The sequence below is a fragment of the Protopterus annectens genome, chromosome 13.part0 (genome assembly GCF_019279795.1).
Source record: "Protopterus annectens isolate FY-2018-M chromosome 13.part0, PAN1.0, whole genome shotgun sequence".
NCBI lineage: Eukaryota > Metazoa > Chordata > Ceratodontiformes > Protopteridae > Protopterus > Protopterus annectens.
Genome location: NC_056747.1, coordinates 289,917,809 through 289,943,288, shown reverse-complemented (window position 1 = coordinate 289,943,288; position 25,480 = coordinate 289,917,809). Strand labels below are relative to the sequence as shown.

The window sequence follows — 25,480 nt, the reverse complement described above, 5'->3', positions numbered from 1 at the left end:
TCAGAGAACATCATGTCCTAGCCAATTTCCCTTCTCAGTTTTTTTCCCTTCAGCCAATCATGTTCCATCAGCCTGTAGCCAGTTTCTCTTTATCAGATTGTTTCCATTGAAACATGAAGACCAGCTGCAGAACTGCTACTGAGCCTACATGCTTTTGCTAGAAAAAAGCCTTACACTATTCAATATTGTTTTTCATGTATTTACTTACTCTTAAAACTTGTTACTAAATCAGTCTAAGGTTCTTAATCCAGCTATTTCCCCATGCATAAATAAGAAAAGTACATACATTTTTCTTTTGTCATGCCCTTTTAACCAGGCTTTTTTTCATTGCATTGTCTACACTTCTTTAAACCTGAACAAGAAAGAGAGAAGGGAGAAAGAAAAAAAAACAGCAGCACCTGTTTATAATCCCCATTACAATTAAAAATAACTGAGAAATCTTAATAGCATGCAAACAAAACAATACACTACAAAAATAGTGCTAATAAGAAAAACATTCTTTACTTACACTCAACTTTCTTCCTCCTCCTGTGGAGCATGAGCTTGAAGAATACAGTCACATAGTCTAAACCCTGTCCCTCAGACTGGGAATCAGAATCTGAGAAAGAGGAAAATCTTTTCCTTTTTAAATGGGAAGAAGATTCATCATGTAAAGACTGAAAGGTTATACACACCTTTAGCAAAGCCCTGCCAGGCCTTACCTACTTTAGGAAAAGATGACTATCTAACTCTATGTTTCCATTTTCTGGGAGACCCCAGCAGAAAAACAGCAGATAGAATGCTCCAGGAATGAAGCTCCTCAAGGTGGCTTAGAAATTAGTAGCCAGTCAAAGCTCAATAAATAAATAAATAAAAATACATAAATAAAAGGAACATTACCCAGTCCATTCCCCTATGCTGGCAAGAGTGGCTCTCCCATACCTGACAAGGGCAGCGGAAAAGCTAAAGAGGATGTGCCTGCTTCTTGGTCCTTATTGGCTTCCTCGGAAGCAGCACTATGGGGAAAGAGATAACATAACGAGAGGTCTACATAGCAACAGATGGCCACAAGAAGTACTGGAATAGGTAAGGCTGTCACTCAAAGGAGTCACCCATCAATGGCTGGGGCAGTGGTAAAGCTGAAACCAAGACATATTTCTTCTTTTAGCCCAGCAACGGAACAATCGAGTTACTGGGACCCAAGTTCAAGTCCTTTCCACAAAAGATGTATGACAAGCGACTAGCAGCGGTTTGAAGAGTTAGTCTTATTTCCTGACAGAAAAACTAATTTATGAGGTAAAATTATTTACTGACAACTACCAAGCACACTAACTACAGTCCCTAATAAAACATTTTTACAAAAAAAGTAATAGCTTTCTTCACAAAAAAATTATAAATTATAAGGGGAATCCTCAAAGGGACCCAGAGCCCTCTGTTTATCAAAAATGGTGTCTGACAAACAGCTAGTGAAACCTTGAAGCATATGATCTTCCCAACTGACAGAAAAGTTAAGTTCTGAGGTCATTTTCTTTTTGTGACAACCACCAAACACACTAGCCTCAATCCCAAATGACACTTCTTAATAGAAAAGTTATAGTTTTTCTCATAAAAAATGATAAGGGGGTCCCTACAGGACCCAGGACCATCTACCTATCAAAAGGTTCCTGACAAGCAGACAGCAGAGCTTAGAAGAGTCGGTGAAATAACCTGACTGAAAAGTAAGTGTTAAGGTAAAAATTATGACAACCCTCTAAAACGACAGGTCCTAGCCTGTAGCCACAAGTTAAGACAAAAAATACACCTTTTTCTCATAAAAATCTAAACATCTGAAAGGCATTTCTCCACAGCAAAACATGACCAGTAAATGTAAGATTTTAAGTAAAATTATTAGTGACAACCATTAAAACCAGTTCTGGACTTTAGTCAATATATTTGACAGAAAAGAACAACTTTTCTCCACAAAAAATGATGATATGGAAGGTATTCCTCAATTGGGGTACTTATCTGCCCATTCTTGGTGAAGTGCTTACCCATCGATCATCTGAAGCCTGCAGGGAAGAGCATACTTTGATGGCAATAAAATTTTGAAGTTTCATCTCATGAAAGATGCAGCAAAGCTTTGGAAGCTGCCTGGCTACGCCAATCCTTGGCAGGATATGCCCCATATTGCGTAGGCCAGTGCAACACTGATACATTGATGAAAGCCTATATGTCATATTACACTGGCTACAATACCAAGAAAAAATGGAACTACTTGTCACCATCACACTGGTTAGAACAGTATTGCCCAATATACAATACCAAGTTTGGGGCTACAATGCAGCAAATGCCAAACTTCAGCTGAAACTTGGCAAAGCAATAAAAATACAGCAAAGGAGACAAGTGGTATGGATGAAAATGACCCAAGCAGATTATCCCAGGTATGGCTTGGTTTTATCCAGGCTTTGTTATGACTGTTAATTACAAGACCCAAGTAAAGTATGTTTTAAATAATTTCCTGTCATTCATTTTGTATATTTTATAACTCCTGCAGCTTACATACTGCAACAAATATTAAACTCCATTCTCACTTTTCTTCTCTCATACTTGCTTCAAAGTACATCACCACTTTAGAAATGAATCATAAGCCTACTGCAGTTTCATAAGTATTCTCACATTGTAGTAACTTTTGAAAAATACTTGTGTTTTTCTCCTTTTCTTAAACATTGTGTAGGAGTGTTCCTTTTTATTTTGATGCTTTTTAACAGATAAACAGTCAGAGTTTGGGAAAAATGTGAATCACTACCACAAATCCCACACAAGTACATCATTCATCACCACATCTAAATGGGACAGTAGCAGCTACTTGAAACACATAATACATTAAATAATACTTTTAGAATTAATGGAGACAGGCAGTCAGAGGTTGCATACAACGGGTGACTAGTAATTAAGAGACTGTATTTTCTTACCTTTTCCCCTGTTGTTTGTTCAAGTTGATATCCCAAGCATAGCAGCCATCTTCACATGCAGTCAAAAGGTACCAGTCAGGATTAATGGGAACAGGTACAATCCGAAGGGTGGTAGAACCTGCTTCCAGAACCAGGAGTTGCCTGTGTGAATGAAAGCAAGTTTCTCATAAAACCAACCTTTAAATAAAGAACTCAAATGATTTTTTATGCTCTAGAAAGTACATTTATGTGTGTTATACTATGTATGTAGGAAGAACAACTGTCTGAAAAAACAAATACAGCCATAAAGTAACAACCAAACAGCTGTGAAACATACCTTTATAGAAATCAAATAAATGAGTTTGATGCCTCGACTAACAGTCTTTAAAGGCTTCAACAGTCACCTTCCTGGATACTAAGCTTACTGTACATAATGGAACCTTAAGAGATATGTTTACAGTCAGGGACCTCGATGGGTCCGAATGGAGAGATAAGTCAGCAGCAAAGGAGAGTAGTCTTGGTGAGTACCTTCACAAGGTGGACCCAGTTTTTCACAAAATTTCACAAAGACAACACTGATATATACACTGTACTTACATAGCATATATCATGGGCAGAAATAGATCAAAATTAAAAAAAAAAGATAGCTGGGTGTACAAGACCCAGGATAAAAAGTCCTCAGTCCTGGTAGGCACACTGGTGCACAACTGGAAAAAAATGACAGTGTAGAATCCTCAAAATACAGAAACATTCCTACAATGGTGCCAGGGGGAGGATGGCCTCCCTGTTGCAGAAGTAGCAGTCCACAAAAATCACAAAAACTGATAGGAAAAAGAAAAGCCATAAAGATGACAGAGTGGACTATTGAGAATAAGAAAGAAATTATGTACTGTTACTGTTATGCAAAAAGCCCAGAATTTCCAGATACAATATATACAAAAAGATTAAGAGAGAGATTAGAGGAAAAAAAAAATACTTCCACAAGAAAAACTGTCAGAAGCATCAAATAAAAATGTATGCTCATTAATATAACAGATTTGTGAAAAACAGTATATAGACCAAAAAACTTTGATCTGTTTGGAAAAAGAAGCATCTGAGGAAGTGTGAAAATATAAACAACAAAACCTAGAGATTTTTGAAAACTATAAAAAAAAAATATGGACACGTGAAAGAAAGAGAGATTTGATATGGTGCAATATTTATACAAAGGCGAAAGCCAAATTAATCAATATAAAGAAGGCCGCCCCAAAGATATTCGAAGAGAAATACAGGCACAGGCATCCATATATGGAAAATTTCACACTAAAACATAAAAGAGGGAATGTAGAAAAGAAGATTAGTAAAGTAGAAGTTAAAAAAATAGAAGTTGAAGTTATGGAGTGCCTGCAAAGTGAAGGATTTGGTACGGAATGTCTAATACAGGTTATATCACAGCATGATGGAACGAGTCCCCAAAGTCAGGAGAAACAGGAAGATCAGGAGACATCTGAAGAAGAAATATGGGCATGGGAAAGAAAGAGAGATTTAATATGATGTAATATCTATACAAAGGAGAAAGCAAAACTAATCAATACAAAAACAGCAGCACCAAAGATATCTGAAGAGAAATACAGACAAAGGAATCTGGACATGGAAAACTTAACAATACAAAAAAATAAGAAGACACAAAGGAAAAGTAGAAAAGGAGATCGGTAATGGAGAAGTTAAAGAAATAGAAACTGAGGTTATGGAGTACCTGCAAAGTGAAGGATTCAGTGTAGAAAATTTAATTCAGAAAGTACCACAACAGGATAGAGCAAGGGACATCCAAATTAAGGGTAAACCGGTGGAATGAGAAGCAATTGGTCAGGTGCCATATGAAGATATTTTGGAGCCTTCCATAGGAAACCAGTATAAACATTCACGTGAAGCTGGACAGCAAGGGAAAGAACAGGAAACTGTGGCAACTCTAATGCAGTCAATGCTGAGGAGTGATAGGTCGGTGAGTTCCCATATGACAGAGCAATGGATGGCACAGGATGACATTCAAGAGAATGTGCCACAGGAAGATGCTATAGAACTTTCAATAGAATGCCCGCAAAAACTAGAAAACAAAAAATGTGCCCTCAGTTTAGAAGAAAATAAGTTAAGAGAAGAGTTGCATGATTTAATACAGATAGATAGACATATTAAGATCAACAAAAGAAATAGACTGCAGAAGGTCAATAAAACCCAAAAAGTCAGAAGTTTGATAAAACAAATGAAGACAGTAATTAGGACTGTCCACAGAGATCCATACGATAAAACAGAAGTAAACAGGATATATAACTGTGCATCTAAATTAATAACTGATAAAGTTCTACCACAAGAACACGTTAGTAAGGGAAAGGAAGGGGAGTAATTGAACACCATCATGTAAGTATTGAATAGAGAAAACTACAAAGCAATTAAGACAAGAAGTGTCACTGTTACAAGAGTGCAGAAGACGCAACACTTCAACAAAAATATTTACAAAGGTAGACGTGATAAAAACAATGTGCAGTATTAGAACAGAAGAAGATCTACCGCGCACTACCACAAATAAATAAAAAAAACTCAGCACAGGTGAAAGGAAAAGTACGAAATAAGCATTTTGTTGATGACCCAAAAAAATGTATAAGGAATTGGGAAACAAGGTAAAAGGAATTGAAAGACCACCAAAAAAAGAAGAAATAGATATATTTTGGAGAAGTATTTATGAAGATCCTGTGGAACATAAAGATGCTAAATGGATAGAAGAAGTAAAAAAAAGAATAAGATGTTTAAAGGTACAGGATTTTCTGGTAAAAAGTATTAACATCTTTGCACAAAGATTTAACCATGAGTAAGAACTATTTATATCCTCACCCCAAACAGGCACCAACCTGGCTAACAGGAAAAACAATGCTCCTACTTAAGAGTGAGCCTGCAAGCTACCCTAAACATTATAGACCAATACTTTGCCTTCCGATGACGTATAAACTACATACTGGAATTGATGCCGACACAGTTTATAGTCATTTAGACAAAATCTCAATTATGGCAATAGAACAAAAGGGCAATAAAAGAAAGTCATATGGAACAAATGATCATTTGTTGTTAAATAAAATCATAATGGAGAACTGTAAAAAAGGGAAGACTCTAAGTATGGTATGAATTGACTTACAAAAAAAGAACTTGATAGTATCCCACATTCATGGATAAAAGAGTGCTTAAAAATGTATAAAATATATCCTATGCTGATTTCACATTACAGTGACCATGAAACAGTGGCAGACCACTTTGCAATTAAGCCATGATAAAGGACAAATTATTATTTCAGGGATAAAAATTCAAAGGAGGATATTAAAGGCTGGCTCTCTTTCACCGCTGCTATTCTGTCTTGCTCTTAACCCATTAAAGTTGCCTACTTAACAGCTTGGGCCACGGTTATAATTTAACTCTTAGAAAACAACAAAGGGTGAAGATTTCTCCTCTTCTTTTTGTTGATTTAAAATGGTATAGGTCATCAGATGAGAAACTGAAAGCACAACTGCAAGTTGTCAAAACTTGATAAATGTGCAAAAGCAACATTTAAAGCAGGAAAACTGCAGCACCAAGAGAATATCAGTTTGGGCCAAGAATATGATATAAAAAAACCTGAGCAAGAGGGAGTGTACAACTACTTGGGAACTGATGAAGGATCAAAACTAAAACATGAACAAATGCGAATAAACCTTAGTAAGGAATACTTTAGAAGACAAATTAATCCTGAAAACAGCATTGACATCTAGGAACAAAATTCAAGCTATAAACCAATTTTCTCCTCCTGTCCTAACTTACAGTTTTGGAGTGACAGACTGGCCCCATAACGTGTTGGATAGATTAGAAAGGAAAACAAGAAGGATGCTTCATGCTCACCAAATGATTTATAAAAAAATCAGTGCATACCAAGATTACATATTCCCTGTTCCAAAGGAGATATGAGCATCCTTGAAATTGATTACATGTATAGATCTGCAATCATGGGACTGCACATATATCTGCTGACCTCAAAAGACCCAAATGCAGTGAAAGTTTCGAAACATGAGGAGAAAAAATCTAAGAGGACTTCATATTGGCGTAAAGCAGGAATGGAAATCAAACCAGAAGTAGATAAAAATCAGGCAGCAACTGAATGTGCCAAAAAACAAAAGAAAGAATATAAGGTGAAGGACCAGATGAGAAAGCAAGAAATGTGAAAAATGCATAAATATAGTTGCAAGTATAAAAAACTTCTGGAAGAACCTCATGTTGATCAGAATCGAATGCAGGAATGGTTAAGGAGAGGCAAGTTCAAACCAAGAGATGAAAGGTTAATACTGGCAGCCCAGGATAGTGGGCTATGTACACATTGGTTTACAATGTCCATTGAACATGTGGGAGAAACAGACAAGTGTAGGTTTTGTAAACAGAATTGGAAACAGTTGCACACCTCATTGCTGGTTGTGACACACTAATGGCAGAATGACTGTATACTGTATACTGAAAGTAATGTGGCAAGATTGTTGCACTGGGGATTGTGCAAACATTATGGTACTGAAGTGGCTGAAAAAAAAAACACTGGAAACATGAGCCACAAAGCATCCTAGAACATGATGAAGTCTACTTCACATGGGATCACCCATTACCAACAGTTTAAAAGCTAGATGCTAGAAAACCAGACATAGTGGTCCATGAAAAGAAGACAAATGTAGCACTGATTATTGAAATCACCACACCCAGTGACTACAGTGTCTTGCGTACAGAGACACAAAGTCATAAAATATTAGGATTTGCAGGCAGAAATGAGAGCAATGTGGAAGAAAGATACCCAGACAGTTCCAACTGGTCTTATAAAAAAGAAATTACAATCATATTTAGATATGTTATCAATACATGTAACCCCATATACGAATTGCAGAAGTTGTCATTACTGGGCACACTGAGGGTGCTGCAAAGAGCACTTCTGGCTGACATCAAAGACTGAAACAATACTAATTTCATGAACTTTAATCGTACTTTGACTTAGGAATGGGGTCCATTCCCGGCATGTTATTAGAAACCCAAAAGATTTGGAGAAATTAAAAATACCTCTACACATCCAAGAGCCAACTTCTGCATTATCTTTTTTGTCCAACGTAAGTATCAGAGATCATAGCATCTATTCACCTTACTCATCAATAAAGAGCATATGATTTTCAGCAAGGTGAGCAACAGGGTGTTTTATTATGATGCACTGGGATTTAGAGTTCTTAAATGTCCTGTCTACCAAGAATCCAAACCTCCAAGGAGAATATGGCACTGCAAAATCTTTCCATTCCACATTCCAATGGATTCTGAAGTTAAGGAAAAGCTGGTCAAGGCCCTTAGAGCAACATCTACAGAGGGCTTCAACTTGGCTCGCTGCCGTTATGACCACACATCTTTCTCTGGGCGAAAAGAAGCTCCCTCATATACTGAAGAGGGCTCATAAGTATCAGGCAGGATTGCAGTCTCTATCTGCACTTGTCAAGTTTCCCAGTAGGGTGACACTACTAGCCTGGATATCACAGTCTTGAATATAGTACAGGACTGTTAGTGGTGGTGCTGATGGTGCTTCAGGGCACGTACTACTTTGCAGAAGTGGTACCGGAATCAAATGGTGGGATTGGGCTCATCTGTTCCAATAAGGCCTTTGCAGTAATTAAACAGTTCTGTGGTAGGATGGCAGTGTGAATGTATATCTACCAGGAAATTCTGAAAGTAATGGACACTGTTAGAGGGTCATGGTTGACATGCCCTTTCAGTGCTGTATGAGTGGCACAAACACAAACTGCCAAACTGTGGCGGTGGTCTCCATTGTAAAAAAAAAAATGTCACACAATAAGGAGTCCATGCCAGGTAACTCCTATATACACCTGCCCATTTACCACACCAGCTGGTGATTTTAAATAGGAGTAACTATAAAACATCAACAAAAGTGTATATCTCCCAAATTGGTGCTAAACTCACTCTAGGTCTCTTTAGGACCTTAATGTTGGTAAACTCGGCTACTTTTCCAATATATAGGTACACTGACTGTTAAGAGACTTCAGTAGGCCAAAACCAAGTAAATGCAGAAGAACTAAACAAATAACCTCCAAGTACTTAGACCCATACAAAAACAAAAAACAAGATTAAGTCTGAGGTTTCCCAGTCTTTTCAAATAATTTGGATCTATCTCAGATAAATGCTTTCATCCCAAAATGTCATCAGATCCAACAGTATAGAGTTTAGCTTTTAAATGTATACAGTCTGTAACAGCCTCTGGGTGTAGTAGAGTTCACAGAAGCCCAAAAGAGGGGGGAGGAAAACAGTGTTCGGGGACCAAATGCAATCAAAATGTCAGAGCTTTTCCTACTGTAATGGAGCTTCATCAGGTCCAGGAAATAGCCTACAGTGAAACACCAAAAAGCCATATCTAAAAAAAAAAAAAAAAAAAGTAAACTTCACACAACCAGTCTCAGTTCATCATTGCATTAAAATGCTATAAAGGCTAGGCTATTATGTTCATCATACTGATCACTGTTACAGCAGCCTTACCTATATGGGTAATATCTGGTATTGGATATAGCAGCCATCCAGCTTCCAACGCTTTGAGGCATCCTTCCACGTGCCCAAACTGTTAGCTCAAGCCGAGTTGACGAAAAAAGACAGGTTTAGGCATGAAGCCCGTTAAAGGTTTCTTGTCACCAAAGAAAGTGCTTCTTTACAGGCTTTACAGATTGATGATTGGCTTGTGCTATTGCTGGACAGATGAATTCCTTTTGGGGAAAAAATTTCCACATTTAAAAATTCTTGCTTTATTATACTTTCTTGTTTAGGAAAGTTATTTTTAAGCTAAGAGTTTGTGTTTTAATAGACTGTCACAAAACTTAGCTGTACTTTTAAACTGGGAATGCACTTTTTTACTATTAGTTTTAAAAGTTGTTTAAAGTAACTGAACATAACTAAGTGTCATGTTTAATCATAGCCTCACCTCAGGTTTCATGCCCACTGAGTGGCGCAGAGCTATAGTTATCCCAATCCACAAGGGGGGATCCACCTTGGATCCCGGAAACTACCGTCCCATCAGTCTGACAAGCCTTATCTGCAAGGCCATGGAGCGTATTATCATGGAACTTATAAACAAAGACATTGGCAACCTTCAAACACTGGACCCCACCCAGTTTGGGTTTGTGAAGGGCCGATCTTGTCTCCTGAACCTGATTGACTTCTTTGAATCAGTCTCCAGAGCCATGGACAAGGGTAAGGTGGTCCACACAGCCTATCTAGACCTTGCCAAGGCCTTTGACACCATCCCCCACTCTGGAATCATAGATAAACTTACTAAGTTGGGCATTAATCCCTATGTCACCCAATGGGTTGCTAAATGGCTTACTGATAGAACCCACACTGTAAAAGTAGCTGACTCCAAATCCAGCTCCAGACAAGTGACAAGTGGAGTACCTCAGGGTTCAGTCTTAGGGCCGCTCTTGTTTGGCATCTACTTCTCTGAAGTACAGGTCAACTCTAAGGGACTCTGGCTAACAAAGTTTGCAGATGTCTGCAAACTGGGAGCCATTATTGAATCCCCAAATGATGTGGATACTCTACAAAAGGGCCTTACAGAAACAGATGCTTGGTGCCAGAGCCATGGGCTCAAGCTCAATGCCAAGAAATGTATTGTTATCCCCTTTGGGAAAAAACATGTATCCATGAATTACCATATAGGTGGCAGTACACTAAACACAGAAAGTGTGATAAGAGACTTAGGGACACAGGTGGACAGTGGTCTCACCTTCGATAACCACATCGCCACAACAGTCAGGAAATTCTTCTATGTGGCACACCTCATCACGAAGGGCTTTTCATCCAGAAAAAAGGAGGTCATTGTCCCACTGTACTCATCCCTCATTAGACCCATTATAGAATACAATGCCCCATTTGGTATGCACCTCTCAAGACATCTGCAACAACTGGAAAGGCCTCAGAAATACCTCACTAAAATAATCACAGGCCTAAAGCAGATGCCCTATGCTGACCGCCTTAAAAAACTCCAGCTATACTCTGTCGCATATCGTCTACTCAGAGGCGATCTCTGCTTAACATACAAGGCCATGTCAAACCCAGAGCTGTTGGACATGCTACACTTAAAGAAATCCCAATCCCTCAGAGCTACACGCTCCAGGGATCTAAACCTTGTCATCACAATAAACAAAACATGTTGGAGGGATAGGTTCCTGACCCAGAGACTCCCCAGACTCTGGAATAGATTGCCCATAAATGTCAAGCAGAGTGCCTCTTTGGACCTCTTCAAGAGGAACCTTGACGATTGGATGGGAGAAAGGAAATTCACCCCAGGGATCACGTCAGTCGCCCTGCTAGACAGGGGTCCAGGAAAGTAAATAATGTGGGAAGAAATAGCCAGGGAATTGTTATGGCTAGGCTTGTATAGGCCCTAGGGCTGATAGCCTAGTACAAACCTATGAACCTATGAAAACCATTTGGGGGGCTGGCAAAGTGTTTAAAGTGCTTTTTACTGTTTGTGTGAAAAAACTGACTTTTAAATACTTTTTTTGCGGTTTCTTTTTCCTGGGGAAACAGGCACCATTTTCGGCTTGACCAGGGAACAAACTACCAGCCCCATTGTTGGGTCCTTCTTCCAACCACAAAAAGAAAAAGTTAAGGAAACAGTCTTTGCCACTACAGCAGGCTAGCAATTTGCCTCAGCCGCAGGTGGGTGGCCATCAGCCGTTCCTCAGACCACTAATCATTTATCCTAAATTCCTCTGGTGGAACACCTACAGCCACTATGGACAGGGTTCCACTCAGTGGGCAAGGGAGAGACGCTCTCCTTGGTCCTGGGAGATGGAACAGGGAAGGATTCCCTGTTTTGCCTAAATGTTGTGCCTCTCCATGTGGAAGCTACTGTTGCCATTAATAACACTGTTGACCCCATTTTTCCTGTCAAAAAGAAACAGAGACAAACATGTTAACTACTACTCAAATTTCCTTAGATAGGAATAGTTTACGGAGTCTGGAGCAGGGTTTAATTCAGGCTATCGATCCTTTTATTTCTGATAAAAGAAAGAGGGATACCTTTTCCTTGAAGACATTCAAGATTCTGAATCTGGACTGGAAGATTAAGGGACAGATACAGGGTTTTTTCCTCAGATACATGATTCAGATTTAGAGGCAAGCTCAGTTTCTGATGCTTCATGTGGGGGGGGGGGTCTCTTTTTAGGACTATTTCCAGAATGTGTCAGTGTTTTCAGTGGGAGAACACCAAGGTTTCTCAGTCCCTCAGCAAATGATATAAGCTGTTACAGAAGGAATTTCCAGAACCTTCACCCATTCCTCCAGTTTTGTCAGCTCTGCATAATGTGCCAGTGTCTGCAATTTTCCTAACAGTCAGCCAGCTACCCCTAAAAATGCAGACAGAATTCCTTAATCTTTCAAGTTTTTATACTCTCTTCCCCAAACCTGACCCAACAGCTATAGCTTTAATCAATCCTACTGCTGCTGCTAAACATTTAGTTAATTCCAATTCTCCTCTTTCTGATAAGGATAGGAAGATTATCGACCAGTATGGGAAGAAAATCTATGCTTCTGCAACTGTGATTATCAGAATTTTGAATTGTCAGGCTTATATGTTAAAGTTTATTTGCACCGACAGTAAAACTACGGAGAAAGTTTTTGTCTGCAGTTTCTTCTTGTGATGAAAACTCTGATTTAAATATTTTAGTTTATTTAGCTGTACAAGTCTTTACTCGTGTGTATATGACTATGGCCACTGGTACTGTTTTCAGTAGGTCTGCCTAGCTCCATTCTCAGAATAGCTGATTTCAAGTTATGAATTTGTTTGTTTTTTTCTGGGGGTGTTGTGGCTTTACTTTTTTTTTATTCTTAGAACCTCCATGATAATGGGAAAATGAGACTTTCATTCCTTCTTTGAATACAGATTTAGTCTACGGTTCCTGTGCAGCTCAGCTGATTAAAATCTGTAATGAAAGGGGTAAGCTGATACAGGGAATATCTTAAGTTTTCTCACCCCTCCTTTTCCAAATTTTGCAAGGGATTTTCTTACCCCTCATCCAGTTTTGGCAAAAAAAAAAAAAAACAGTCTCAACAAAATGCAAGTAAACAGATGCTTAAAAACAAATGACAAGGTAGTTTCAAAAAGAATTCAAAAAACCCAAAACCAAGGTCAGCCCAACAAGTTAGAATTATCTTCAGAACACGCTGGTCTAAAACTATCTATTGCCAAAGGGAAAGGTGGAGATTCAGACTTCTGGAAGGGAAAGGGGACTGCCAGTGTGAGGACATCTCACCCTGGCAGTCCCCTTTCCCTTCCAGAAGTCTGAATCTCCACCTTTCCCTTTGGCAATAGATAGTTATAGACAAGCGTGTTCTGAAGATAATTCATCAAGGTTACAGATGGTAGTAGGAGGAAATTCCCCTTTTCAAAGGGATAATTCATCTTCCCGACTAGACTGTTATTTCCACCTGTCCTTCATCACATGCTGTCTCAGGGAGTGACAGAACCAGTTCCTCCTTCTCAGGTAGGGAAAGACTTTTATTCAAGGATATTTTAATGCCTAAGAAAAATGTTTTTAGACCAGTTCTGGATCTTTCTTTCCTAAACCTATTTGTGATAGTGTCAAAGTTCAAAATGATGTCACTTCATAATCTGTTATCTCTTCTTCTTTAAGTTTATGGGTAATACTAGATTTAAAAGATGTTTACCATCACATCCCTATTCAGCCAGACTTCAGACACTTCTTAAAGTTTTTTTTTTTGTGTCTGGATCACACAATCAGTTATCTGTCTTATGCTTTGGGCTATTCATTGCACTAACAGTGTTCATAAAGTGTCTGGCTCTAATTATAGTTCATTGTATTCTACAGGGTATCCACATTTTTCCATATTTAGACGAGAACATTCAGAAGTCTTTCTTGACTCTTGACTCCTTCACACAGGAGTGTGTTCCTGGGGTGTCAGCTAGACATTGCAGTTCAAAGAGCTTTTCTTCCACAGGTAAAATAGATCTATATACCTTAAACAATTTCTAAGGTTTTCCACTCAGACTTCAGTCACTGTAAGGGAATACCTCAGGATTGTGGGTCTCATGCATCTATGATTCTAATGATATCCCTGGAGAGACTCCACATGAATAAGACACAACTGTATCTGAAGTCTCTTTGGTCCCACGACCACCATCCTTTGTCTTTTCAAATCCTAGTGATTGGGTTTGTAAGAAAAGAAATCACTTGGTGAAGACAGCAAATATCCCTAAATCTGGGTCTCTCTTTCTCCCTACCTGTTCCAAAGTAGTCAGTCACGACAGACATCTCGGACTTTGCTTGTGGATCAGTTTCAGGAGGGATAAAAGTGCAAGGTGTATGTGACACCAAAGACAGATGCATGCACATAAATATGAGATGCTTGCCATATCTTTGGTTTCTGGGACCCGTTCAGGTTGTTACAAACAACACCACGGTCATGTGGTACAATAAATAAGCAAAGGGGAACCAGGTTGCACCACCTTTGCATACGAGACATGTTAGCATGGGATATAGCTTCACGGCACAGTCTCAATCTACAGGCATCCCACATTCTGTTTGAGCAAAACTGTGTGGCAGACAAGCTGTGCAGGACAAAGGCAGATCCTCACAAATGCAACTAGATAAGGGGATCTTCCAAGATTTGAGTCATCTGTGGGAGTGCTTCTTCTCTGAACAATCAGCTGGCAAGATTCTGCTTCAGGACTCCATGCAAGAAGACATGGAAGATGGATTTCTTTTCCCTGAACAGGAATGTTCCTGTATGCATTTCCACCCTTTCCACTACTATTCAGGGTATCTCTGAAGATTCAGAAGGAATCTCGTAAGATCACTGCTGTGACACCCTTCTGGCCCAGGCAAAGTACAGTTTTGTACCTACCATAAATGTAGATGTTCGAGGATCCACATTGCTGCAGTCATAACCTGTGGGTAGTCCGCTGTCCTCGGTCGGCCCGAATACCAAAGTGTTAGGCTGGCGTCGGTCATAGTCGCTCAGATCTGACGTCAGTACGCAGTGGTACTAAAGCGCATGACCGACGCCATATCCTCAGTCTTTCTTGCCCCAGATGTCAGAAGGCCTAAAAAGGAAAGGCCATAGCCAAACATAGAAAATACCCAACCACCAATTACAGAAAAAATAATCACCCCAAAAGCAACACAGCAACCCTAAACTACAGAGGGGAAGGAGGGAGGGTAAATTGGACTGCAGCAATGTGGATCCTCGAACATCTACATTTATGGTAGGTACAAAACTGTACTATGTTCTTCGTCTCACATTGCTGCAGTCATAACCTGTGGGTAGAATCCCAAAGCAAAGGTAAGGGAGGTTGGCCAAATCAAAAGCACTAGGAGCTGCTAACATGCCCTGTAAAACTGCAGTGGCAAACCCAGCCCTAGATTTGGAATAAAGAGGGAGATGGTAATGTTTAGTAAAAGTGTGCACTGAACTCCAAGTAGCTGCCTCCAAAATATCCTTAGTAGCTACTCCCCTTAAAAAAGCAGTAGAAGTGGCAGTAGCCCTAGTGGAATGAGGTCTAATCCCAGCCGGAACCTCCTTTCCATGATGAGAATAACAAAAAGCAATACAATGGCTAATCCACTTAGAAATAGTTTGCTTTGAAACAGGTTTTCCTTGTGAACCCAAGGCAAAAGAAATGAATAACTGTTGAGACTGCCTGAACCCTTTAGTTCTGCTCAAATAATAACGTAATTGTCTGTGAATATCCAAAGAGTGCAAAATTTTTTCCCCTTTATTTTGGGGATCAGCATAAAAAGTAGGCAAATGGATAGATTGGTTCAAGGCCAAATCAGAAACAACTTTTGGCATAAAAGTAGGGTTAGTACGCAAGGATACCCTATCCTTATGAAAAATTAGGAAGGGTTCAACTGCCATTAGAGCCTGTAATTCAGATACCCTCCTAGCAGACGTAATGGCCAACAAAAAAGCAGTCTTCCAAGACAAAAACTTTAACTCAGATGTAGCTGCAGGTTCAAAAGGAGGTAAAGTCAGCTTTTCCAACACAAAATTGAGATCCCAGGAAGGAGTAGGAGCTCTACGAAGGGGTCTTATATTCTTTGCCCCTCTAAGAAATTGCTTAAACAAAGGGTGAGAAAATATGGTGGGTCACAGTCATAGTGAGCAGAAATGGCTGCAGCATGAACTTTCACGGAGGAGAAAGACAAACCCTTGTCTAATAATTCTGTAAGGTACTGTAGTGTAACACTCAAATTAGGCCGTGAAACATCAAAGCTCTTTGCTGTGCTCCAAAGAAAAAATCTCCTCCATTTATCAGCATAAACTTTTCTTGTACTAGGCCGCCTGGCTTCCAAAATGACATTTAAAACTTGCTGAGGAAGCTGCGACCCCCCAGGGTCTAAAACAGAATATGCCAGGCTGTCAGATGCAGGGACTGTATCCTGACATTGAGGAAATGATTGCTTGCCTGAGACAAAAGGTGTGGAATTGTTGGCAAAGGCCAAGGAGGCTCCCGAACTAAACTCCTCAGCAAAGGGTACCAGTGCTGACGTGGCCAATCTGGAGCTATAAGGATCATGCAAGGCTTGTCCTGTCGGACCTTCAAGAGCACCTTGGGAAGGAGAGGTAGAGGAGGAAAGGCATAGACGTGAAGGTTGTTCCAACTGAAAGATAGAGCATCCACTTTCCAAGCTTCTGGGTGAAACATCTTTGCGCAAAATTTTGGCAGTTGGAAATTTTGTGGGGACGCGAACAGATCTATGTCTGGAGTTCCCCAAGCCACTGTCAACTGTTGAAATACATGAGGATCCAATTTCCACTCGTGGGGATCCACCAGTTGCCTGCTCAAAACATCTGCTAAGGAGTTCTGTGCTCCTGGCAGAAACCTTGCTTGAAGAGTGAGGTGCAAACTCAGAGCAGTCTCCCACAAAATCATAGCTTGTTTGCAAAGAGGGTACGAATGGGTTCCCCCCTGCTTGTTGATGTACCACATGACTGTTGTGTTGTCTGTTTGAATCAACACCTGTCCTGGTTGAAGTAGATCCTTGAAAGCCATCAGAGCAAATTGGACTGCTAACATCTCCTTCATGTTGATATGCAAATGCTGTAGTCTGGGAGGCCACGTGTCTTGAACCCATCTCCCATTGAAATGTGCTCCCCAAGCCATGTCCGAGGTATCTGTCGTTAGGATCTGACTCGCCTCTGGTCGGGTCACAGAGAGTCCCTTGTTTAGGTGACATTCCTGAGCCCACCACAAAAATTCCCTTTGGATGCAAGGTATTATCTGAATGACAGTGTCCAAATCATGGCAGTGTTGAGTCCATACACTTTTGAGATACCATTGTAGCTTCCTCATATGTAGTTTGGCATTGGGCAGAATACAAGATGCCATGAACCCCAAGGCTTGAAGGACTGTCCTTGCAGTCAGCCTGGACAGTAGGGATAATCGCTGAAAGTATAGGGGAAGATTTCTTTGTTTGTCCGGGGTCAGAAAAGCCATCTGAGAGGCTGTATTCAGTCTCACACCCAGAAAGCACATGTCCTGAGAGGGTACTAGACTGGACTTTGTTTCGTTCACAGAATACCCTAGGCACCTTAACACTGCCATTACATATTGTAGATGCTGAAGTATCGTGACTTTGTCTTGAGCAAGAATCAGGCAATCGTCCAGATAAGGAAAAATTTGTATTCCTCTTAGTCTTAAGAAGGCTATCACAGGAGCCAGGACCTTTGTGAACACCCTGGGCGCAGTAGATAAGCCAAAGGGCAATGCAGAGAACTGATAATGAAAAGTACCAGCCCGAAAACGCAGGAACCTCCTGCAGCTGGGCCTGATAGGAATGTGAAGATAAGCCTCTTTGAGATCCAGAGTTACCATCCAGTGATCTTTGCCTAGCAGAGGCAGAAGTTGCTGTAAAGTTAACATCTTGAATTTTGGGATGTCTAGGTATGTGTTGAGAATAGACAAATCCAGAATTGGCCTCCAAGTGTTCCCCTTCTTTGGCACAAGGAACAGGCGAGAATAAAATCCTAGGCCCACTTCTGACGGAGGTACCACTTGAATAGCCCCCATTTTTAAAAGTAAAGAAATCTGTTTGTGAGCCTCCAGCTTTTGCTGAGGAGGTACGTCCGGCATGCCTTTGAAAGGAGGCAAGGTGTGAAAATAAAACTTGTAGCCTCGATCTATAATGTCCAACACCCATTTGTCCTGGGTGACCAAAAGCCAATTTTGCTTGAAAAGTGCCAACTTTCCTCCTAGAGGAGCTGCCAGACAGGAGGAATCTGGCAGCTGGAGATACAGGTCATTGGGTCTGTTTACGAAAAGGCTGACCCCTGCCCTCACCAGAAGATTGTGCAGGAGAACTCCACGTCCTAGGTCTGAAAGAACCCTGAGCATGAGCTCTGCCCCTACCACGTCTAGATCTGCCCTTAGACTGGTAATCGGAAGAAGGATATACCCATCCTTTTGCAGGCCAATTTTTGCTAAACTTGGGGGGCTGCACTTGTAAAAATTCCTTAACTGTCTGCATGGACTTAGCTTTGTCTTCCATTTTCTTCAAAACTGACTCCATAGGAGAACCAAAAAGAACTTCAGATTGGAGGGGAGCATCCAAAATTCGAGCTTTAACATGCTCTGACAAATTCTGATCCTTAAGCCAGGCGTGCCTACGAATAACTGACCCAGTGGCAGCCACCCTGGAAGAAGCCTGAAGAGCATCAAAACCACACTGCAAGGAATGCTTACCTACCTGATCAGAGGCATGAACTAAATCCTGCAATTCCTTACACTCTATACCCTCAGCCAAAGCATCTACCTTAGATTTCAACTGACTTAACAGAAAATTCTGGTACTTCAGCATATGAAACTGGCAATTCAAAGCCCTCATAGCTAGTGTGGAGGAGGTATACACTTTTTTACCCCACCTATCCAAAGCTCTAGAATCTTTATCCAGAGGAACTGGATTCTTTACTACAGAAGCCCTGACACCCTTAGGTCCCTGGCTAATAGTTTCTGGGTCAGCTCTAGGACTCTTATATAAATATTTATGAGCCTCTGAACTCTGTAATACCTGTCTGGCTTGACAGGGGCCGGAGGTAAAGAATCAGGATTAAGGGAAGCCTCAGAAAAACATCCTGAACAACATCCAAAACAGGGGAATAGCCAAGGGCCTATGCTGTGGTAAAACAAAATTCCCTAAGCCTCTTACGAGAATCGGAGAAATCCTGACCTTCCCACTTAAAATGCTCCCTCATGGAATGCAGGGTTTCAGAAAAAGAAAAATCCTCTGGAGGAGAAGCAGAAGGACAGGAGTCCTCTGCATCCGAATCAGAATAGGGAGGAAAATCCTGAACGTCCTCAGCTGAAGACTCAGAGTAATCTGAGGAATGCTCCAAACCCTCCACCTCTGCCTCCACCCTAGGCCTCGTATCTGGAGGGGGCATAGAACCTCTGATTAAAGTAATCAAATCCTCTGCCATTTTCAGCATATGTTTTTTAGGAACAGAGCCTGCAGAACTAGGGCTGACGCCTGTGCCAGAAAGACCAGGCCTAGCTTTAGAAGGTGCTTTAGTGACAGAAGTAGAAGGCCTAACAACCTTATGTAAAGAAGGAACTACAGAAACTTGAGAGGCCCCCTCGGCCTGACCTGACTCCTGAGAGGCCAATTCCTGTAATATTAAAGGCTCCCCCTGAGACTCAGCTGAAACCTCGGCTGGATCCACAGATTTCACCGTAGTTTCCAAAGAACCGGCGTCCGCAACGGACGACTCATCCTGCTTAGACTTTAACGATTTATCTTTTCGCTTCTTAGCGGTAGCGGGCGCCGGAGGATCCGACGGCATGTTGTAGTTGCACCGCTTACCAAAACAAGTCTAGCACAATCTAACCTGCGTTTAATGGTGAGCTTATTAAATCTAGCACAAAAGCGACACCCGACTACGCCGTGCTCAGGCCCCAAGCAAGGAATACAGAGAGAGTGGTAGTCCCTATGAGGTATCTGTTTCCCACAAGAAATACAATTATTAACTTTTTCTGACATCCGGATTTAACTGAGGCAAGAAAAGACAAAAATATTCCCCAACGGGGTACTTAGCCCAACTTGGTCTTCGGTCTGAAACTCAGAATACGAAAATTTCAGGACGCCGAACGGCACTTGCAAACGCTGCTTCTGCTTCGGACCATGCGGCAAGAAAGACTGAGGATATGGCGTCGGTCATGCGCTTTAGTACCACTGCGTACTGACGTCAGATCTGAGTGACTATGACCGACGCCAGCCTAACACTTTGGTATTCGGGCCGACCAAGGACAGCGGACTACCCACAGGTTATGACTGCAGCAATGTGAGACGAAGAACATCAGTGGTTCTCCCCTTCTTTTGGAAATGGCCAAGAGAATTACCACGACCTTCTTCACAGAATGGATCTACTATTTACAAGATCAAGGGTATTTGATACACCCCAAACCCAAAGAACTTGAACTGACTGCCTGGATGACAGAGTTTTAATTCTCATGAGGCATCTGTTTACAGAGGATGTTCAGCAGTTACTACTGGAGGCAAGAAAGTGTACTACTAGAAAATCATACATTAGCAAATGGAAAATATTTACTAATTGGTGCCAACAACATAACCAGCACCCATTCAGGGCTAACTGTTCTCTGGTATTACATTTGTGTGAGTTACTATCCTATGGCCTTTCTATCAAGATTAATTTTTCTGTCATTTCAGCATATCTGCCCATGGATCCCGGTCTTTCAATGCATTCTCATATCAAAATGTTTTAGAAATGGGTGTTGCATAAGAGACCTCCAAGAAAAATGCTGGCCCCTCCTTGAGATCTTATTTTTGGGTTACAGAAGCTAACACTTGCACCATTTGAACAACCTAACCTGGCAGACTTGAGGTTCTTATCATGGAAAACAGTTTTACTGATTGATCTGACCTCTGCAAGAAGGACATCTGAATTGCCAGCTCTTATTGTGAGTAAACCCCATCTCATTTTCCACAGAGATCGGGTTTCTTTGAGAACTATTCCTTCTTTTATACCTAAAGTGGTATCCAAGTTTACTTTAAGCCAAACTAGCCATCTCTCAGTTTTCTTTCCTGAACCTAAAAATGAGGGAGAAAGGATACTCCAAACTTTGGATGTCCACAGACAACTCTGGTACTATTCTGGCAGAACTAAATCTTTCAGAGCTTCACGTCAGTTGTTTAATTCTTGTGAAGGGAAGAGGATGGTACAACTTGTGTCAAAGCAGACTATTTCCAAATGGTTGCATAAAGCTGTTACCTTTTGTTACAATCACCACAGCAAAACTATTCAAGGTAGGGTCAAGGCCCATTCTACACGTGCTTTGGCTTACAGGTTCATAGGATGATACTAGGATATTGGCCTGGAGGCCCTTATAAGCCTAGCCAAGAATTTCGCTAATGTTGCCTCAAGTCAGCACCTGTTTCCACTGTCCAGCATGGACACAGGTGGGACCCCAGGGATATATTTTCTGTTTCCAATCAAGTCATCCAGGTTCCTCTTAAAGAGGGCTAGAGAGGTACTCTGCTTGACATGGAGAGGGAGTCTATTCCACAGATGGGGGAGTCTTTGGTATACAAATTTATCTCGCCAACAACTTCTATTAATGTCACAGACCAGGTTAAGTCCTTGCGTGTGGGTTGCACTAGTGGAGTTTGTCTTACAGATATGCAGCAACTCCATCAAGGCTGGGTCTGAAATGGCCTTGTATGCCAGAGACAGGTCATCTCTGAGCAGTCTATACGCGACTGAGTAGAGAGACAGGGCTTTTAGCCTATCTGCACAGGACAGATGTTTGAGACCCTGGACTTTCCTGGTCAGGAACCTCTGTGGTCTCTCCAACTGCTGCAAGTGCTTGGCAAGGTACATGCCGAAGGGGGCATTGTACTCAATAATGGGTCTGATAAGGAGGAGTACAGGGATGTTATGACCTCCTTGTTCCTGGATGAAATACCCTTATTTATGAGGTGGGCCATGTAGAAAGCCTTCCATACAACAAAGGCAACGTGGTGGTCAGAAGTCAGGTTGCTATCAACCTGGGTGCCCAAGTCCCTCACAACTGACTGCATGCTTAGTACGTTATTAATATGATAATTAGTGGGGATGACATTCTCCCCAAAGGGGATAACAATGCATTTCTTGGCATTCAGTCTGAGGCCATGCTTCTGGCACCAGTCATTAGTTTGGGTAAGGCCCTCTTGGAGGATGTTCACATCACTAGCGGAATTTAAGACAGTGCCCAGCTTGCAATCATTGGCAAATTTGATCAGCCACAGAACACTGGTTTTGGCTTGCATCTCAGAAAAGTATATCCAAAACAGTAGAGGCCCCAAGACCAATCCTTGGGGTACACCACTTGTTACGGGTCTACTACTAGAGATGGCTTCCCCTACTTTGACTAAGTGGGTTCTATCAGTGAGCCAGTTAGCTACCCATCTGGTAAAATACAGGTTGATGCCTAGCTGGGAGGAGTTTATCTATTATGCTACATCTTAGCTTCATCTACAGCTTTTTGGAAATGGTTGTATTCTAGAAGCAGCAACTTGGTCCTCTATACATATTTTTACAAAGCATTATAATCTTGATTCCTTCTCTAGATCTCGATCAGGCTTTGCTAGGAAAATTCTCCAGGGGCTCTCCTGGACCCTTCTCCTTCCACCTCCTAAATGTATTAAGCAAGGATAATCTACCCACATATAGCTAAGGGTGCTGCAGCACAGATCAATATGATAAACATTGTACAGTTGTGTAAATAATCTTACCATAACAGTACTTGTTTAAATGATCACTACTGCAGTAGCCACTCCTCCCCTCTATCCCCCTTGTTTTCTGGTGTGTTGCTTACATCAAGATGTGGACATTTACTTTTTGTTGTTCCTAGCAATGTCTTTTCAGTGCTCACCTTCTCTCCCTCTCTCTGCTGGCATGGAAGTTTTGAGGGCCTTTGCACCCAAACCTGTCTATTCATCTCAGCTTGAGCTGACAGTTTGGGCATGTGTAAGGTGCCCTGAAGCTTTGGAACATAACTGGCTGTTATATCCTACACAGGATATAATCCATATAGTTTAGGCTACTGTACAACTGACCATTTGAACATCTACTGTTATGGTACGCTGACTAACACCGCTGTACTATCTTACTCAGTAATGTGTCCCACTCTACCACAAGTAGCTGGGCAATACCCAAAAGTACTGTAATAAATGAAAAGTTACACATCAAAATTTGATTACCATAGTCCTAGAGTTGGAAGCAGACCAAAATATTGGTCCATTGGATGAACCTTCCTGCTAAGGATTCAAGGTTGATGTTGCATCACATATTCCTGGGGTATTCCATTTAGTAGCACTGCTACATGTGGAGGAATGCAAGTGTGGAATATGATGGAACTGGGAGAAGATCCTTCAGTGGGAGGGATAGGTAGGAGTGCTTTACTTCCTGTAAAGGCTGCCAGCTGCTGTTCTTCTCTTCAGAGGAACACTGTTATTAGGCAGTGTAAGCCAGTGTGCTACTGTCTGCATGTCAAGGTGAGCTCAACAGAACCTGCAGTGGTTTAGATTCTTAAGTAGTAGCACACTTCTAATAGAGCATTGTCCATTTAGTGAGATGGGAGGGTGTGTTTCTATTATAAAGGGCTCAGACTCCTCTCTGCCTACTTGAGGAAATCTATTTCAGGGTGTTGGAAAGAAGACTTTGTCCAACAGCTGAACCTCTGATTCTGAAGAAGCAGTGAAGATTCAAGCCTGGTGATGGAAGAACGGATCTATTTCTTGTTCGTGCACAGATACTGACGAAGTTACGGAAGTATTCCAGTCGAGTTTAAATATATTTACCAGATTTAGAGACGTACATAGGTTCATAGGTAGACATTAGGCTACTGGCCCAAGGGCCTGAGTAACCCTAGCCAACAAGGTTCCCTGGCTTACGCCACCCAAGAAAGTTATTTTCCTGTGCCACTGTTGAGCAGAGCCACAGAAGTGATCCCCGGGGTGTATTTCCTATTTCCTATCCACTCATCAAGATTTTTCTTGAAGAGTGCTAATGAGGAACTTTGCTCGACATAGATGGGCAGCTTGTTCCAGAGTATGGGAAGTCTCTGGGACATGAATCTATCCCTCCAGCATGTCCTGTTTATTGTGGTGACAAGGTTTAGGTCCCTAGAGTGTGTAGCTCGGGGGGATTGGGATTTCTTTAGGTGCAGCATGTCCAACAGCTCTGGGTCTGACATAGCTTTATATGTTAGGCAGGGATCACCTCAGAGTAGGCGATATACTATGGAGTAAAGCTGGAGTTTTTTAAGCCGGTCAGTGTAGGGTATATGTTTGAGGCCAGTAATCCTCTTTGTGAGGTACTTCTGTGGCCTTTCCAGCTGCTGCAGATGTCTTGTGAGGTACATTCCAAAAGGGGCGTTGTACTCTATAACGGGTCTAATAAGTGTAAAATAGAGGGGAACAATGACCTCTTTTTTTCCTGGATGAGAACCCTTTTGTGATGAGGTGTGCCACGTAGAAGGATTTCCTGACTACTGTAGCAATGTGATTATCAAAGGAGAGACTACTGTCCACCTGGGTCCCAAGGTCTCTTATCACACATTCAGCTTTAAGTAGACTGCCGCCTATGTAGTAGTTCACAGGTACAGAGTTTTTACCAAAGGGGATGACAATGCACTTTTTGGCATTGAGCTTGAGGTCATGGTTCTGACACCATGCATCTGTTTCAGTGAGGCCCTTCTGTAGCATGTCCACATCATTTGGGGACTCCACTATGGCTCTAGTTTGCAGTCATCTGCAAACTTCATTAGCCAAATGCCTTCTGTGTTAGCCTGTACTTCAGAGAAGTAGATACCAAACAGGAGAGGTCTCAGGACTGAACCCTGTGGTACTCCACTTGTCACATGTTTGAAGTCAGATTTGGAGTTTGCAACATTTACAGTGTGGGTTCTGTCAGTGAGCCAATTGGCAACCCATCTTATGATGTAGGGATTTATATCTAGTTTAGTGAGTTTAGCTATAATTACAGAATGGGGGATGGTGTCAAAAGCCTTGGCGAGGTCAAGATAGGCTGTGTGGAACCACCTTATCCTCGTCTACAGCTTTGGTGACAGTCTCAAAGAAGCCGATCAGGTTCAGGAGGCATGATATGCCTTTCACAAACCCGAACTAGGTGGGGTCCAGAGTTTGGAGGTTACCAATGTCTTTGTTTATGAGTTCCATGGACTTGCAGACCAGGCTCGTCAAGCTAATAGGGCAACAGTTCCCCGGATCAGTGGTGGCTCCCCCTTTGTGGAGTGCAATAACTGTTGCTGTGTGCCATTCAGTGGGCACAAAGCCTGATGTGAGGCTATGACTGAACATAGTGCTTGAGTGGGGAGCCAGTTCGTTCTGAAGTTCGTGTAAAATGCAGCCTGGGGATGTTGTCCGGTCCCATGGATGCTGTATTTTTGGCTTTAGAGCGTGCAGCTTTTACCTGCGTAATTGTGATTACAGGGACTCTGCATTCTTTCTGTATAG

The 25,480-nt window shown here is 41.5% G+C and overlaps 1 protein-coding gene across 1 annotated transcript in view; it reads right to left on the bottom strand.

The window, feature by feature from the left end:
• LRWD1 (leucine rich repeats and WD repeat domain containing 1) overlaps window positions 1-25,480 on the bottom strand; it is a 721,948-nt gene that overhangs the window by 184,764 nt on the left and 511,704 nt on the right. Inside the window, exon 11 of the mRNA XM_044053858.1 lies at window positions 2,931-3,071. Within this exon, the coding sequence (XP_043909793.1) occupies window positions 2,931-3,071 (141 nt within the window). The remainder of the gene's footprint in view (window positions 1-2,930; window positions 3,072-25,480) is intronic.